Source organism: Triticum urartu, chromosome 1 (assembly GCF_003073215.2).
Source record: "Triticum urartu cultivar G1812 chromosome 1, Tu2.1, whole genome shotgun sequence".
Lineage (NCBI taxonomy): Eukaryota > Viridiplantae > Streptophyta > Magnoliopsida > Poales > Poaceae > Triticum > Triticum urartu.
In genome coordinates, this window is record NC_053022.1 from 558,193,852 (window position 1) to 558,210,629 (window position 16,778).

Here is a 16,778-nt window from a genome sequence, read left to right on the forward strand (position 1 = left end):
CAAATCTCCCATACAACATGCGTGATGACACATGGGGGAAACTGATCGCGCAGCAGATCGATAAGGATGCCACTTCAATCCAGTTTGATCATGTGGGTGGCTTCTTGCGAGCGCGGGTATCCATTGATGTCAGCAAACCTCTCAGGAGGTGGATTTTGATAGACTCGACAAAGAGAAAGAAGGTTGATCTCTACGATATACAGTACGAGCAAGTTCCTCACTTCTGCTTTTCTTGTGGTCGTTTGGGCCATTCTGATATCATGTGCCCTACACCGGGTCCTCACGATGACAAAGGAAATCTCCCTTTTGGACCAAAGTTGAGGGCACCAGAGCAACGGGGGAAGGCTACGTCGACGGACAGCTCAAGTCATGAGGAGCACACGGAGCCGAGTAGCCATCGAGAGCCCAAGAATTCTTCCAACGCCGGCAAAGGTGATGAGGTGACCTCCCCTGCAAAGGAACATGCAAACATCAAGAGGAAGGGAGCCCCAAAACAGGTCTACCGGCGGGTGGAACACCCTCCTCTCATGCTAACGAATGGTGTAGCTCCTGGGAACATTGACCATATGCAAGATGAGGACGCAAATGCATTAGCACTCGGAGATGGACAAGAGTTAGAGCGGGAAGCAAAGAAGAAGAAACCCACACCTGAGAATTCGGCAGAGACTGCAGGGCAGTCCTGCCCGTCCCAATGAGCTGCATAAGCTGGAACTGCCGGGGGCTTGGGAACCCCGAGGCAGTTCGAGAGCTTCGCAATATTGTGAAGCAAGAGTTACCCCTCCTACTCTTTTTCATGGAAAATAAAATATCAGCGAAAAGAGTAGAGAGCCTGCAACATTCGCTGGGATTTACAGGATGTTTTGCAGTTAATAGCACGGGATTGAGCGGCGGCATCGGACTATTTTGGTCCCGGGATGTGGATGTCGAGCTCAAAAATTTCAGTTCCGCCCACATTGATGTGATGGTGCGGAGGACAGACCAAGTTTCGCCAATATGGCGGTTTACGGGGTTCTATGGAGCCCCAAGAGTGGAGAATCGTCACCATAGCTGGCGGTTTCTTCGGACCCTGCATGCCATACAACACTCTGTGTGGTTATGCATGGGTGATCTCAACGAGACTCTCTACGCCACTGAACACTTCAGTATCTCGGCCAGGCCGGAGTGGCAAATGAGAGCGTTCCGAGAGGTCGTCGATGAGTGTTCCTTCCAAGACCTTGGCTGGTCTGGGGTGTCTTACACCTGGGATAACCGGCAGGGGGGAAATTCGAATGTTATAGCCCGTCTGGATCGAGCATTAGCTAATGAAGATTTCAGGCAGCTTTATGATCAGATTGGAGTAAGGCACGTTTGTGCAGCTGAGTCGGACCATTGCTTCATCGTTGTAAATTTGAACCAGCTGCCAAATAGGTCTCGCTCAAAGCGTCAGTTCCGGTACGAGAACGTTTGGCAGACACATATTGATTATGAACGCCTAGTTACTAAAACTTCGCGTCGGACCCAACGGGGACCGGGACTGCAGGGTGTGGCTGATTCACTTGGTGATCTCCAAAGAACACTTGAACCATGGGGAGAAAGAGAGTTCGGATGCCCGGACAGTCCGACAGCTACAGCAGCACCTTGACAGGTTGCGACGGCAATCTGTTGGCTGGGGCCCTTCTGAAGAAGAGAAGAAAACAATTATCAAGCTAAGAGAAGCGCTCAGGCGGGAGGAAATTTGGGTGCGGCAACGATCTCATGTACCTTGGCTACGAGAGGGCGACCGCAACACGGGGGTTTTTTCACGCTCAAATGAAAAAGCGACAACGAATGGATCGCATTGCTGGTTTGCAACGAGCTGATGGCTCGGTGTGTGCAAACACAGATGAGGATAAAGATGAGGTTCAAAATTTTTATCAACAGCTATATGAGTCCCAAGGGGCATCAGACTGTAGCGTGTTGTTATCACATGTTCCTAGCAGGGTAACACCAGCCATGAGCGAGTTTCTGGACAGACCATATGAAGCTGTTGAGGTGTGCACAACATTATTTCAGATGTCTCCGTCTAAGGCAGGGGGTGTAGACGGCTTCACGGCAGGTTTTTTCCAGCGGCATTGGGACTTGCTTCACGCTGATGTAACACAAGAAGTCCTCGGATTTCTAAATGGGGGAGATCTTCCAGCAGGTCTAAATGATACCTCAATCACATTGATACCTAAGGTGCGACACCCCCAGTCTATCTCTCAATATCGACCCATCGCTCTCTGTCCCGTACTTTACAAGATAGCAGCCAAGGTTATTACTAACTGTTTGCGGAGCTTGATGGATGAGCTGATTAGTGATGAACAGAGCGCTTTTGTCCCCGGCCGCCTGATAACGGATAATATATTGGTTGCTTATGAGAGTATTCATACAATGAAGCGGAGGAAGAAGGGGAAGAATTATATGTGCGCTGTTAAACTAGACATGATGAAAGCTTACGACCGAGTGGAAAGGCATTATCTCGAATCCATTCTATTGAAACTGGGCTTCAGCGTCGTTTTTGTTTGACTGATAATGAAGTGTGTCACCTCGGTGCGCTTCACAGTTAGAGTCAATGGAGAACTCCTACCATACTTCACCCCTTCACGGGGCCTGAGGCAGGGGTGCCCTGCGTCACCATTTTTGTTTCTTCTGTGTGCAGAAGGACTGTCCTTATTGCTCAACTCGTATGGTGGATATATTGATAGGGGCATCTGTGTGAGCTTCAGATCACCATGGGTTAACCACTTACTGTTTGCTGACGATTGTCTGGTTTTCATGAAAGCGGACAGTCAAAGTGCAACAAGACTCAATGATATTCTTCACATCTATGGGGAGGCATCGGGACAGAGTGTAAATCATGGAAGAAGTTCAGTATTTTACAGTCCCAATACTCCTCACCAGTTACATGAGGCAGTTAAGATTTTGCTCGGTGTTCCTGTCGAGGCTTTTGGCGAGCGCTATCTTGGCCTGCCGACAACAATAGGCAGGATCACGAGTGGCACCTTGGTTTATATGGCTGAACAGGCGCGCACACACATGCAGGGTGGTCGGAGCGACTACTAGCTTGTGCTGCGAGAGAAGCGCTCCTAAAATCTGTGATCCAAGCAATTCCTACCTTCAGCATGTCATGCTTTCTCCTGAACAAGAAAGTATGCAAGACTCTGACATCAGGTATGGCTAAGTTCTTTTGGAGCAGTTCTATTGATCGGCGGTCTATGCATTGGATATCATGGGATAAACTAGCTACACCGAAATGCAAAGGTGGAATGGGCTTTCGTGATCTCTGCTTGTTCAACATAGCTCTTATGGGGAAGCACGGATGGCGCTTTATGACTAACCCCAACTCTCTATGTGCCTGGGTTTTGAAGGGCCGTTACTTCCCAGATTTTGAGTTTCAGCTTGCCACAATACCAAAAGCCGCATCTGCTACTTGGCGAGCCATCGTTGCCGGTCGAGAGGCGCTCGATGCTGGCCTTATCAAACGTGTGGGCACCGGTTCAACCATATCCATATGCGATGATCGATGGATTCCGTCGACAGTATCTATGACTCCCATGCTGAGACCTCAAAATGCATCTGTTGAGTTGGTTAGTGAGTTGATCGACACTGACAACTGGACATGGAAGACGGAGTTAGTACATGAGCTATTTATCGGCCCCGATGCACAAGCTATTCTGAATATACCTTTGCGCCAGGGGGGTGGTGATGATTTTATGGAATGGGCACACGAAAAATCTGGCATCTACACAGTTAAATCGGCGTACCGGTCTCTAGTGAACAAAAAAGAGCGTTTTGCTCTCGAAGAAGGGACGGGTATGGGGTCGTCAACTGACAACACAGAGCTGTGGCGTGCTCTATGGAAACTCAATGTGATCCCTAAAGTTCGGGTCTTCTACTGGCGAGTCTTGAGAGGAATTATTCCGGTGGAATGTACCTTAAAGCATCGCCATATTTAGGAGATCGGAAGATGCAAAATCTGCATGGCCATGGATGAGGATTTAGCTCACGCACTCATTCATTGTTCGCATGCAAAGCAATTCTGGGTGCAAGCTCAACAGCTACTTGATTTCTCTCTACCGAAGCTACACCCAAGCACTTGGTCTCGCGATATTTTATGTGACCAGCTTTTCTCAGAGAAGAAGCGAGCGATCATAGTCACAGTGATGTGGGCGATCTGGCACTCCCGGAATCGTCTCACACATGATCAGGAGAAACTTGACCCGTCTACTTCTGTGAGACGCATTAAAGAAGATCTAGCTATCTTGGATATACCTCGGTCAGACCTAAAAATTCTGCCAGGTTATGGGTGGTGGCCCCCTGATGGAACGATCATCAAAATAAATACCGATGCAACAATTCATCTGGATGGCGGTAATGGTGGAGCAGGGGGGGTGGCGTGATCAGCTGGTCGCCTCTTGGGAGCATGGAGCAAACCCCTTGTGGGTGTCACGGACCCCCTTATAGCTGAAGCGATGTCTGTACGGGAAGGCGTGCGCTTTGCGAATCACAGAGGATTTCAGGAGGTGATCATCGAAACAGATTGTCTGGAGGTTCTGGAACTCTGGAAGAATCGTCACAATTCCTTCGCGGTTGTGGCACCGTTGTTTTATGAGATAGGAGAGCTAGCTACTGTTTTTTCTTATTTTGATATTCTTCATGTAATCCGGTCAGCAAACTATCCAGCTCATCTCTATGCCAAGCGTGCTTGCACACTGAGTATGACTGAAAGTTGGCTGGAAGAGACCCCTAGCTTCCTGGTGAGTAGCCTATTGGCTGACGATCCAGCGAATGCTTTTGTTTGAATAAAGCTCTCACTATTGCTCGCAAAAAAAACCCAGTAATGCTACACGTACGGATATTAACAGGTTGAGACTAATTACAGGCTGACATGGCATGGTTTGATTGGCAAGAAGGAGAGGAAGCGGGGCCACCCCGATGAAAATCAGGGGGGCCGAAGAGAATTAGTGAAGGGCTTCCGTAACTTGCCTGTAATAGGCCTGTAGGTCTAGGCCCCGCTTCCTCCCCTTCTTGTCAATCAAACCATGCCATGTCAGCCTGTAATTAGTCTCAGCCTGTAAATATCGGTACGTGTAGCATTACTGCCACAACATTCCAATGAGCGACAACAGCTACACTAGCAGAGAGAGCCGCGTATTCTCCTTTTTTCTGCACCTGTGATTACCAGGTCGTTTCAGGTTTGGATCCAGATCGGGTGCGGGCCAACACACTTGATTCCTGTTAGCAGTTAATTAGTATAAAAGACAACATTACCCTTTACAATTTTTGGGAGGGGGGGAGGGGGGGGTGTACTAAAGCAGACGCATAATACATTCCGCCACACTAGCAGGTCTCTCACTCATGCCAGAGAGAAGATGCCGAGATTGCCGTCGGAGGACCAGACCTGGGATGCTCTGGCAGACATGAGGAACACCGCCTGCCAGAAGAAACTCGGCGCCATTTACAATGCCTGTCCGGTAACCATTGTCGAGGACAACCTCATCACCCACATATGTAAAGCAAAACACTAGACCTTTTTTTTCTGCGGTTGAAAAGATGAGACTTTATACATAAATCATACAATGACAAGACAACTGAAATTAAACAAAAAGTCAACAAATACAACACTTGAAGTAAATGAAGACAAAAGTTGGTGCTAACTCCTATGCTACAAGGGCAGAGTTGTGACTCGTGAGGGTTATATTCTAGAGCCTATAACTCTGCTATCGCCAACAACTCTAATGTGATATTGAACTAGTCGTACAATGCTATACTCTATTTGTCTCAAAATAAATGTCTTAATTTTGTACTCCCTTCGTTTCTTTTTAGTCTGCATATAAGATTTGATCAAAGTCAAACTTTGTAAAGTTTGACCAACTTTGTAGAAGAAAATATCAACATCTACAATACTAAACATATATAGTATGAAAATTAATTTCATGATGCATCTAACATTATTGGTTTCATATTGTGAATCTTTATATTTTTTTATACACTTAGTCAAAGTTAACAAAGTTTGACTTTGACAAATCTTATATACAGACTAAAAAAACGGAGGGAGTACTACATCCGTCTTGCTTTATTAGTCCCCTTTGTATTATGTGCCAAATTATGGCCTTAAATTTAACTAACAAAATTTTAATGCATGTCATAAAAAGTAATATAATTGGAAACTATGTTCAAATACAAATACAAAGGATATAATTTTTGGTGACATGTATTAATATTTTGTTAGTTAAATTTATAGTCAAAATTTAGAACAAAATACAATGGGGACTTATAAATACGAAGGTAATACTAAGTTTAGTACAAGGTTGTACTAAGGTTGAGACACTTAGTTAGGGCATCTCCAGCCGTTGCCCCCCAGGGGGCGTCTAAAAGCGCCGCCTAGGGGTGAGCCGGCGCAAAAAATGGCCCTGGGGGCGAGTCGGTCCCCAGCCGTCGGCCCACAGGGCCGTCCCCAAGTGCGTATTAAAATAAAAAAAGAACCGTTCGGCGAAGTTATGATAAAAACTAGCTAAATTTCGGCCAAACATGGCAAATTTCGGTGAAATTCGCGCATTTTCATTACATTAACCTAATCTAAAAAAGAAAGGGGCTGAAGTCGTCACCGCCGTCGCCGCCATCGTCGTCGTAGGCCTTCTCCTCCTTGACGCGGGCGCCCCTGCTGGACCCCTGCCCGGCGTCACCATGGCGGACTGGTGGCGGCGCATCGTCGTTGTCGTCGTCGCTATCGCAGATGACGACGACTCCGCCTTCGTCGCGGCCGCGTCGACACTCCGCGAAGCGAAGCAGGGCGGCGCCCTGGCGCTCCTTCGCCTTCTCCAGGCGCTCCTTCTCCATAGCTATGGAGTCCCTGCGCGCCCATTCCAGGGCCACGTCGTCGTCGTCGAGCTCCGTCGTCACCGGCGCGGCCAGCTCCTTCTTCACCGGCGCGAGGCCCGGCTCCGTCTTTGGCTTGACGAAGCGCGGAGGAGGAGCCGACGAGCAGGCGCGCCGGCCGCCCTCGTTGATGACGATGCCGGCGCTGCGAGTGCGCTGGCCGAGCGGCGTCTCCGCCGCGGGCTCGGCCTTGACGCCGAGCAGGGCCGGAGTGCCGGAGGAGTGCGATGAAGATCGGGAGGAGGAAGAAGAGGAGGAGGACCCGAACCTCCTTGGCGCCCATGGCCCGGCGCGTCGGTGCTGCGCCGGGGCGGCCGCACTCGCCGGGTACGCCAACGGCGGGTCGTTGCCGCCCTCGAGGTACGTCAGCACGCCCTCGAGTGTGCGGCCAGGGACGCCCCACCACAGGTGGCGCCCCTCGCTGTTCTGTTGGCCGCCAACCACCGGCGCGCCGTTGATGGACGCCAAGCGCTGCTGCTGGCGGCGCTCGAAATACGCCGCCCAAGCCGCGTGGTTGTTGGCGGCGTACTGGGGGAGGGAGAGTTGGGCGTCGGTGAGGGAGGCGCGCACAACCTCGACTTCCTCGGCGAAGTACTGCGGCTTCGCCACGGTGTCAGGCAACGGGGGAATGGGCACTCCCCCGGCGCTGAGCCTCCACCCCGTCGGCCCGGCGCGCATGTCCGGCGGCGCCGGGATGTTCGCCTGGAACAGGAGCCAGGACTCCTGTTCGCGGAGCGAACGGCGGCCGAAGCCGTTGGCCGCCGCCTCGTCTCCGGGGTAGCGTTCCGCCATGGCGACGGACTCGGGAGAGGTAGAGAGATAGAGGGAGGGGCTGGGCGGCGGCGCTCGGGAGAGGTAGGGAGAGGGAGGAGCTGGGCGGCGGCGAGGGGCGGGGCTGGTGTGGGCACAGGCGAGTGCAGGCCACCGGCTATATAGCCGCGCCGCACCCGTGTGTACGCGTGTGAGGGAGGGGAGGCGTCGGCGCGCCGTCCCGTGACGCGCCGCCCGTGAGGAATCAATGGTAAGGCTGACCGGCGGCAGCCTTGGCATTGATTCCCCGCGGGAACCGAGGCCGTTGAGGGAAGACGAGGCGCCGTGTCGCTGACGCGGCGGGCCCACGGCTGTTTCGCGCCAAAACAGTTCGCCCCGGCGCCCTCGGGCGCCCCCCAGCGCGCCGGGTTCGGCCTGGGTCCGCCGGCGCTGTTTTCGGCCCAGGCCGGCGAAAATCGGACTCCTGGGTGCGCGACTGAGCCGTTTTTTTGACGCCGACGCGAAAAAATGGCCTGGGGAGGCCTTCCTGGGACTAAGGTTGAGACACTAAGTTAGGGACGGAGAGAGTACGTCTATAACATAGTCACGTGTCGAAATTTGATGAACTGCTGAGTAAAAATATTTGATTAGTTTTACATCGCGTCATAATCACTGGTTCAACTATTTGCAGCCGGTGACTACATATTTACTTAACAAACACTCGCAAAAGCCATTACCAAAAAGCCTTTCTAAAGAAGTACCATATTGCTCTCGCCGTCTCCAACAACTACGTACTGTAATACATAATTTGTCAGGCAGGCTGTTGTTCTAGATCCAATTTGGGTGAACTGTTGATAACAGATAATTCACTTGTCCTACTTGAGCAACCAGCATTGCTCCTATTCCTATATGTACCCTTAGCATACTCCTAAACTAGCTAAGAAAACCACCAACCACCAGAAGCAACATCAGCAGCAGTAGCGGGCGAAGCTCAGTTAGCTACATATAATGGGCTCGGAAATGGTCGCTGGCCCAGCTGCTGGCGACGAGGAGGCGTGCATGTACGCGATGCAACTTGCCGCTGCATCTATCCTACCGATGACGCTCAAGGGCGCCATCGAGCTGGGCATGCTCGAGGTCCTGGTGAGCGCAGGCGGGGAGATGTTGTCGCCTTCGGAGGTGATTGCGCGGCTGCCATCCAAGGCGGCCAATCCGGACGCGCCGGCCATGGTGGACCGCATACTGCGGCTGCTGGCGTCGTACAACGTAGTGTTGTGTGAGGTCGACGAAGGTGAGGACGGCCTCTTCGCCCGCCGGTACGGCCCCGCACCAGTGTGCAAGTGGCTCACCCCCAACGAGGACGGTGTCTCCATTATCGCGCTAGTCCTGATGATCCAGGACAAGGTCAATATGGAGGGCTGGTGAGTTTGATCGTTATTTTCTCAAGACTATTGTTCTTTTGGACTGTTTTTCTCTTCCACTCTTCCTCACCTTTGGGTGTCTATCTTTCTACTAATTATGGAATATTTTACTAACTATTAAACTCAACAGTGAAGTCTCATACTTGACTTCAGTTGATGTCAATATATGGTGTTTCTATTCCATACAATGTTGTTCTCTCAGAAAAAACACATATTAATTAGCTTTGACACATTAGTATATATACATATATATATACAAGATGGACGTATGCATCACAATGATGCAGAGGCCGGGGTTTATTCCGAATTTCTGACACACACACACACACACACACACACACACACACACACATATATGCGTCATCAAATATGGCCAACTTTGTATGTTCTTGCAAGTTTTTAAAACGAAATATCATGTAGAGCTCCTCGAATATCATGAATTTCAGATTTCAGTGCTAAAAGTGCTCAAAACATCAAGCATTGAAATCTTTTTCTTGTGTATATCTCCTCGGATGTTTTTTTGGCTTGAAAACTTGCAAGCACCTACAAAGTTTGATCATATTTGATGTTGCAAAGTTTCATTTTTTTTCTAATTTACTGTTCGTAGAGGATGTAGGGGCACTCGAGATCTGAAAAACCACTCTCCTTTTCTAATTATCTCTCCATTATTTTGCATTGTCTTATGTTTTCTTGGCACAAAGAGAATGTTTTATTGTGCACTTGAATTTTTTTTCTAAAATTATTATGTACTTGACATGATTTGTTCCTTACTTTTTTTTGTAAAACATCTTCTTAATTAATCCCAACGTTGTATCTTCTCTTTATGAATATGCATGCATGTGCGAATTCGCTTGCCTATTTTACGTTCACGCATTTTGATATATAACAGTTAATTACCAGTAAGTGAGCGATCCTCGCTTATTTGCATGGAGGAGTGTATTTATGATCAAACAGCATTGTTTTATATAATATCTCTTGTGAAATTTTGCTACGTACTTTGTTCATGAAGTACATGAAAATCAAATTGCTATTTTTTGTGTTCGTTTTCCTTTTTCCTTTGAAATATCATGTGAATATAGAGTTTGTATATTTATCTACCTAATAGGAGTTAGATCCCATCAACCGTGAAGCTCCAAGATTCCAGTCATTAGAAAGTTATATCTAGTTTTGCGCGTGTGGTGGTGTTTGTAATATACGCGTCTATGTTAACTTGTTTCCAGAAAATAGTTTTACCTACTATGAATTTAGAAATAGACCTGTATTCTTTAGCTATAAAATAATATTTCATTGTATCACGTGCCATATTTGCCTATTTGCTACGGTAGAATTAATGGAATGCTAATTTGAAATGTCTGCTGGTGCATGCAAATATATTAAGCTTGTGTACTCGGCTGCTCTCCTAGCTTTTCTTTTCTTTTCTTTCTTTTGACAACCGTACTGCTCAGTTATGTTGCCTTCTATCTAGCTATAGGAACCTGGTTGCTCCGAATTTCTAAAAGAAATTGAATCCTAGTCGTTTATAATATAGGCTTGTAATATTTTTAACGAATCAGATTATTTACTCTATGTATAAGTGGTGACTTATTCACATCTTGTTTAAATAATATAATAATAGATAGTTTCTTAAATCAACATGTTATATATACCTTCTCAGGCAGTTATGACTTCCGACTTTAGTTCTGATAGTTTAGTCTGGCTTGTGATCCTGCGCCAACAGTATCTATTCAATTATAGATTTATCCACCAACTGCCAATTAGTCGATGCAAAACTTGAAACTTTGACCAATGTCCAAGTACTAACTAGAAGTACTGAAAAAAAATGTTTTTTTCTTGATGAATTTGCTTGTAAAGTTGGAAGTTGAACAACTGCATGCCACCAATACTCCACTATCAGTAAACTAAACTAGAAGCTCGTAACTAATTTGCAGGTATCATTTGAAGGACGCAGTCCTTGATGGTGGCCTCCCGTTCCAAAGAGCATACGGGATGACGTTGTTCGAGTACAACAGCACGAACATGCACGTTAACCGCATGTTCAACGAGGCCATGAAGAACCATTCAACCATCATCACCAAGAAGCTCCTTGAGTTCTACATGGGCTTTGACAGTGTGGGCACCCTTGTTGATGTCGCCGGTGGTGTGGGTGCAACCATCCACACCATCACCTCCAAGTACCCGCACATCAAGGGGGTCAACTTCGACTTGCCCCACGTTATCTCTGATGCGCCGTCCTTCCCTGGTGTGGAGCATGTCGGGGGTGACATGTTCGAGAAGGTGCCCTCCGGCGATGCCATCCTCCTAAAGTGGATCCTTCATGACTGGACTGACAAGCATTGCACGAATCTACTAAGGAACTGCTTTGACGCACTCCCTGCTCACGGCAAGGTCATCGTCATGGAAGGCATCTTGCCGTTGAAACCAGACTCAACATCCAGGGGGCAGCTGATGTTCTTAGGTGACATGATCATGCTCATGCACACCCCAGGTGGCAAGGAGAGGCAACAGAGGGAGTTCGAGGAGCTTGCAAGGGGTGCAGGGTTCACCAGTGTCAAGACCATTCACATCTACGGCAATGCGTGGGTCATTGAATTCATGAAATAAATTTCAGTATTAGCTTCTAGTTGTTGCTCCTAAAATCCACAAATGACTTTCGAGTTTCCATCGTGTTTACTTAATTTTGAATCATTAACATATTTTACGTACATAATAAAGGATTTGGTACTTAAGTTGTGCGAGAAATTGCTATTTCTATGTTGAGTAAATTTGGCAATGTTAAGCCTAGGAACTTGTGTGCAGGCTTACGCATATAGAGCACATCAAGCATGTTTATTTTGTTTTTTGTTGTTGAACTGTGTTGTGTTGTGCTATATTTAGTTTACCCAAATACTTAAAAGTGCAGTTGCACTTTTTGTCAAAGCCGAGGACACGCACTGCAGTCGTCAATCGCGTGATGCGGAAAAAATGCATGGTAATTTGGCCCCACCCGTTGGCAAAAGGGGATGCAAAGCAAGTACATTTAATGCAACACGTTCACATACTGTGTAAATCAAGGTCTCTTATATGCATTAAATTTCATTTTGTAAAACTTTGAAAAGCTATAACTTTTGAAGGGAACGTCGAAATTGTAATCCGTTTTCGTAGCTAGGTTTCTCGTGAGGAGTTCTTCAAAACAGATCCCATGAGAGTAGGTTTCGACAAACTTTTAGTGCTACATGTGCAGACTTCCTATTTGTTCTCTTACCATAACCGTCAATTAGCCCGAGGCCCTCCTAAGTTGACTACTTTGACTGTCAAGTAATCGCACTATGACTCTCCAATTGGCTAACATTGTCCTCAGTTGCTTACTATGAACCAATAGTATTGTAATAATATCCTAATTTGTACTGCAATAGGTTTTTATGTAGTACGCAAATTAGAAATTATGATAGGCAATTTTCATAGTAGAGTAGGCAACTGAGCATCTGTGGTAAGTAAGTTCGTAGTGGTATAAATAGTACTCCCTCGGTTTCAAAATAAGTGACTCGACTTTGTACTAACTTTGAAGGAGTAGTACACTAGGCATAGTAGGCATCACAAGTAAGATGCAGATGTGTTGCTTGTAGTAGTTTATAAGTTGGTTTACCATGATTGATAAGTTACATACATTGGAAACTAAGTTGTAATAGTTTAATTGCCTACCATACTATGAAAGTTTCCCAGTGTAGTGTGAAATTTGCATATCATAATTCCTAATTTGTCTATCTCGGAAAACTAATTTCTATACTCGCTAGATATGTTAGCAACTTAGAACTGAAGCTACTCAACTTTGTAGTTATGGTAACCCAACTTATAAGGACTCCCCGCTGATAGACAATCATACTAGGCAAACTAATAATAAGTTGTTTCTCTACAGCATTAAAGTTGCCTATGTGGCCGTCCAATTTGCTCATGAAAATTTTAGTCAAACATACTCATATGGAGTCTAGTTTTGAAGAGATCATCCCAAGGAACTTAGGAATGAACACGAAATTTGATTTCAATGCTCGGTTCAAAAGGTAAAACATAAAAAAAATGCAAATGCAAATTAAATACATGCTTATTTATGCATTTCCAACTAAATTTCCCACACGTAGTACATTGCCCCTATGTTAGACCACACCCTATTTGTACAAATCCCTAATAGATACTACCCTAAGTTTCCTGCCATGAGTGAATAGCCTAACATCATTCAAAGTTGCATCCAATACTTTTCTGGTGTGGTAAGCAACTTACTTCATAGATAGACAACTTAGCAACACTGATGGGCAACTTCTAATGTATTATAGGCAAATGAAATTGTAAAGGGCAGGCAACTGAGCACCACCGATAGGCAAGTTCATAGTGTTTTGTAAGCAACTTAGAAAAATAATGATAAGAAACTTCATAATATTGTAGGTAAATAATATGCAAACTTAGCAAACTAAGTAGCAATAGTAGGCAACTAACTACCAATAGCAGGCAAATGGGCATCGATGGTAGGGCAATTTCATAATAACTGCAGCCACGACAGGCAAGTTGGGATAATATTAGCAAATTTTCTTGATACAAATAGTGCAATGAAGTTGTTTGTATGTAGCACTAAAGGTGCCACATGTTTTGTATGATTTTCTCATTTTTACACAATGGATCTCGCGAAGGTAGGCAGTGGTCGCAGTCTGCGTGCTTTCCCTACGATTGAGAGCGCGAGCTAGTGGAGTGGAAAGAGGCATAAACAGGGCATCGTCCCGGGGTCCGAGTGGGCTGGATCTGGCCCTGGCGGGTAGCTGAAGTGGCGGCAAGAATGTGCTCGCGTACGGCTCTGGTGGTGGAGGTAGGTGGCGGTGGGTGGCGCTCTTGCCTCAGCGAGTTCTGCAAGATGCGTGTGTTCCCATGCAGCGCGTGCGACATGGTTTGGTGTTGTCCTCCCAGACTTTCTGCGACTGTGTGAACTGGACTGCTCTGGCATTCTCTTGGTGGCGCCGGTTGAATTGGGAGCTGGTGGGGTGGGTTGCATAGATCTGGGTGAAAATCTGGTAGAGATGTTGTCGATGTCGGCGACGACTTGTTTTGTGGACGTTGATTCCCTCCTTGGGGGTGCCATCGAGGAGCCTATTGCAACCCCGCAACTCATGTCTTGAGACTCCAGGTAAAAACCTTAGATAGGGCGTTCACTACTAGGAAAAGGCCTGCTAGTGGCGCACCTGTTTTGACTACTAATGGCGCACTACTAGCATCACGTCATTAGAATATTTTACTAATGACGCTTCACAGGTGCGCCATTAGTATCTGGTATATATACTAATGGCGCACCACACAGTGCGCCATTAGTATATCCCACGGTGCGTCATTACTATCTAGCTTAGTAATTGCGCACCACATAGAAGTGCGCCATTATTAACAATTTTTTTTCAAATTTTTTCCATAAATTTTTTTTTCAATTTTTTTTCGTTTTTTTCTTAATCTCGAATCACTATGGCTTAATCTCGTGTCAATATGCTTAATCTCAAGTCAAATGGCACTCTGTGGTCAAACTTCCCGAAAGGTCACTCATCCTCATACTACTCCAGCCCGAACACGCTTAACTTCGCAGTTCTATCCAACCCCAGCACCAGCTCACTTCACATGCACTTGTTCATATATATATTATATCAATCCTATTAAACCTTGTTAATGTCTAGGACTTTATTCATGTTCATGAGTGTGAAGAAATTTTGAAAAAATATTTCAAACTTCTCGGTCATATTACGTATCATATTTTGAAAAAAAAATCCAATTTTTTTAAACCAATTTTTTTTCTGTTACTAGTGGCGCACCTAGCAAATGGTGCGCCACTAGTAAGTTTGAATTTTTTTTCATTTTTCCCCCCTCTAGATCTTAAAAGCCCCGTATCTTTCGTTCTGTTAGGTTTTTGAATATGTTGAACGGGGTTCCCCCGATTCAATTCATATGTAACTTTTTGAGTAGATGATTTTTCATATAAAAAGCTTTTTAATCAGAGTTCGTATGCAAAAGTTATGCCTATTTTACTAAATTCCAGAGAGATTTTGCAAATAAAGTCGAAATTCATATTTGTAAATTTTCCCAACAACTAGATCACATATCACATGGAAAACTTATTTTCTTTTATTTTTTGGTATTTCCAGCATTTTTTTTATTTTTTTTAAACTGAAAAGGCGGTCTGGAGGGGTGCATTTAGCACCAGGGTTAATAATGGCGCACCTGATGTATGGTGCGCCATTAATAGTTTTGAAAAAAAATAAAAAAAATTGTTAGTAATGGCGTGCGCCATTACTAGTTAAAATTAGTAATGACGCACTGTCCACTGGTGCGCCATTACTAACAATTTTTTTTCAAAACTACTAATGGCGCACGTTGGGTGTGGTGCGTCATTACTATGTCAACTAGTAATGGCGCACTATCTCATGGTGCGCCACTACTAACATTTTTTTTGAAAACTACTAATGGCGCACCACACACCAGGTGCGTAAAATGGCGCACCTGTATCTGGTACGCCACTGCTATATAGCAGTGGCGCACCACATACACGGTGCGCCATTAATGTCCATATCATCTATAGCCCTTTTCCTAGTAGTGGTTGCCGTATCGGATGATGGTGTTGGTTTCCATTACTTTCTCCTTCGTGCCGTCATTTGTGGAGTTCTTGTGGAGGGCTATCACAATGCGGCTGGTTGAAGAGGGAGGTTGGTTTCGTGGGTGGCCGGTGGGGGCATGTGTTTTGTAGGTGGTGGTGGTGGAAGTGCTTCCCTGATTTAGGACAGGCTAAGTTTTGGTTCCCTCTCTAGATATGGTGGGCTTCCTCTCAGGGATGTTCATGGCGGCGGTAAGGTCTTGATGTTCGACGTCGTGATTCGAATATGTTATAGGTTCTTGTTGCTTTGCATAGTGCCCAAGTTTGGTCATTCGGTGAGGGTGGTCGATGTGGCACCAAGAGGAGGTGCAGTGCTCATTAATTTCGGTGGAACATTGCCCTTCGGTGGCATTAGTTTTCCGTTCTCGCGATGTCACCTTGGTGATGGGATGCCCTTTGACGACGTTGCGACTCTCCTAGGTCTTCAAGTTGAAGAGGAATCGTTGGGCGGGTCGTGGACTTTTTCCTCTCCATTGTCTCGACGTCTGGTATTCATTCGATTGATCCAACAAGACTCCTCCGTTCTCTTCTTGGTTTGTTCCAGTGTTGTTCGGTGCCAGGTTCAAGGCTTGTACCGCTAGGCAAAGTTCATTTTGGTTCTCTTTGTTTCCTTTTTCCTTCTTGTGGGTGTCAGGTGCTACATCTTGTAGTCGTTGTGTTGTATCTTGTTCTGGTTTATGAAAATGAAAATGGATTAGGCCGGCTTTTGCCCGCCGTAGCAACTTCAATAGAAATACTAGAGGGTGGGGCTTCATTATTAAAGATGTGTGTGGTGTGCAATGGCTGCTCTTGCAGGTAATTTGAAGCGTGTCTCGCGTGAACTTCACTTGGAAGCTTTTGCAATACTTTATGCCATAAAGACAACCACTGAGCTAGGTTGTGACTAAGTGATGACGGAGTGATGATAGAAATAGATTCTGTGCAACTGAATAACACAAGAATCTTTCAGCATTAGGGGCTATTTTCAAAGATATTAACATACAACTGCATGTGGTGTTTATGGATGTATGTTTGGCATCTTATCCCCGGACTTCTAATGGAGTCGCAAAAATTATACATGCGTATGGTGTTAAACTAGGAAC

At 46.1% G+C, this 16,778-nt stretch overlaps 1 protein-coding gene across 1 annotated transcript; it reads left to right on the forward strand.

The window, feature by feature from the left end:
* Positions 1-8,590: 8,590 nt before the first annotated feature.
* On the forward strand, positions 8,591-11,776 carry LOC125539348 (tricetin 3',4',5'-O-trimethyltransferase-like). Its single transcript, XM_048702792.1, has 2 exons — positions 8,591-9,050; positions 10,979-11,776. The coding sequence occupies exons 1-2, from the start codon at positions 8,638-8,640 to the stop codon at positions 11,649-11,651; spliced, it is 1,086 nt and encodes a 361-aa protein (XP_048558749.1). The 5' UTR covers positions 8,591-8,637; the 3' UTR covers positions 11,652-11,776.
* The last annotated feature ends 5,002 nt before the right edge of the window (positions 11,777-16,778 follow it).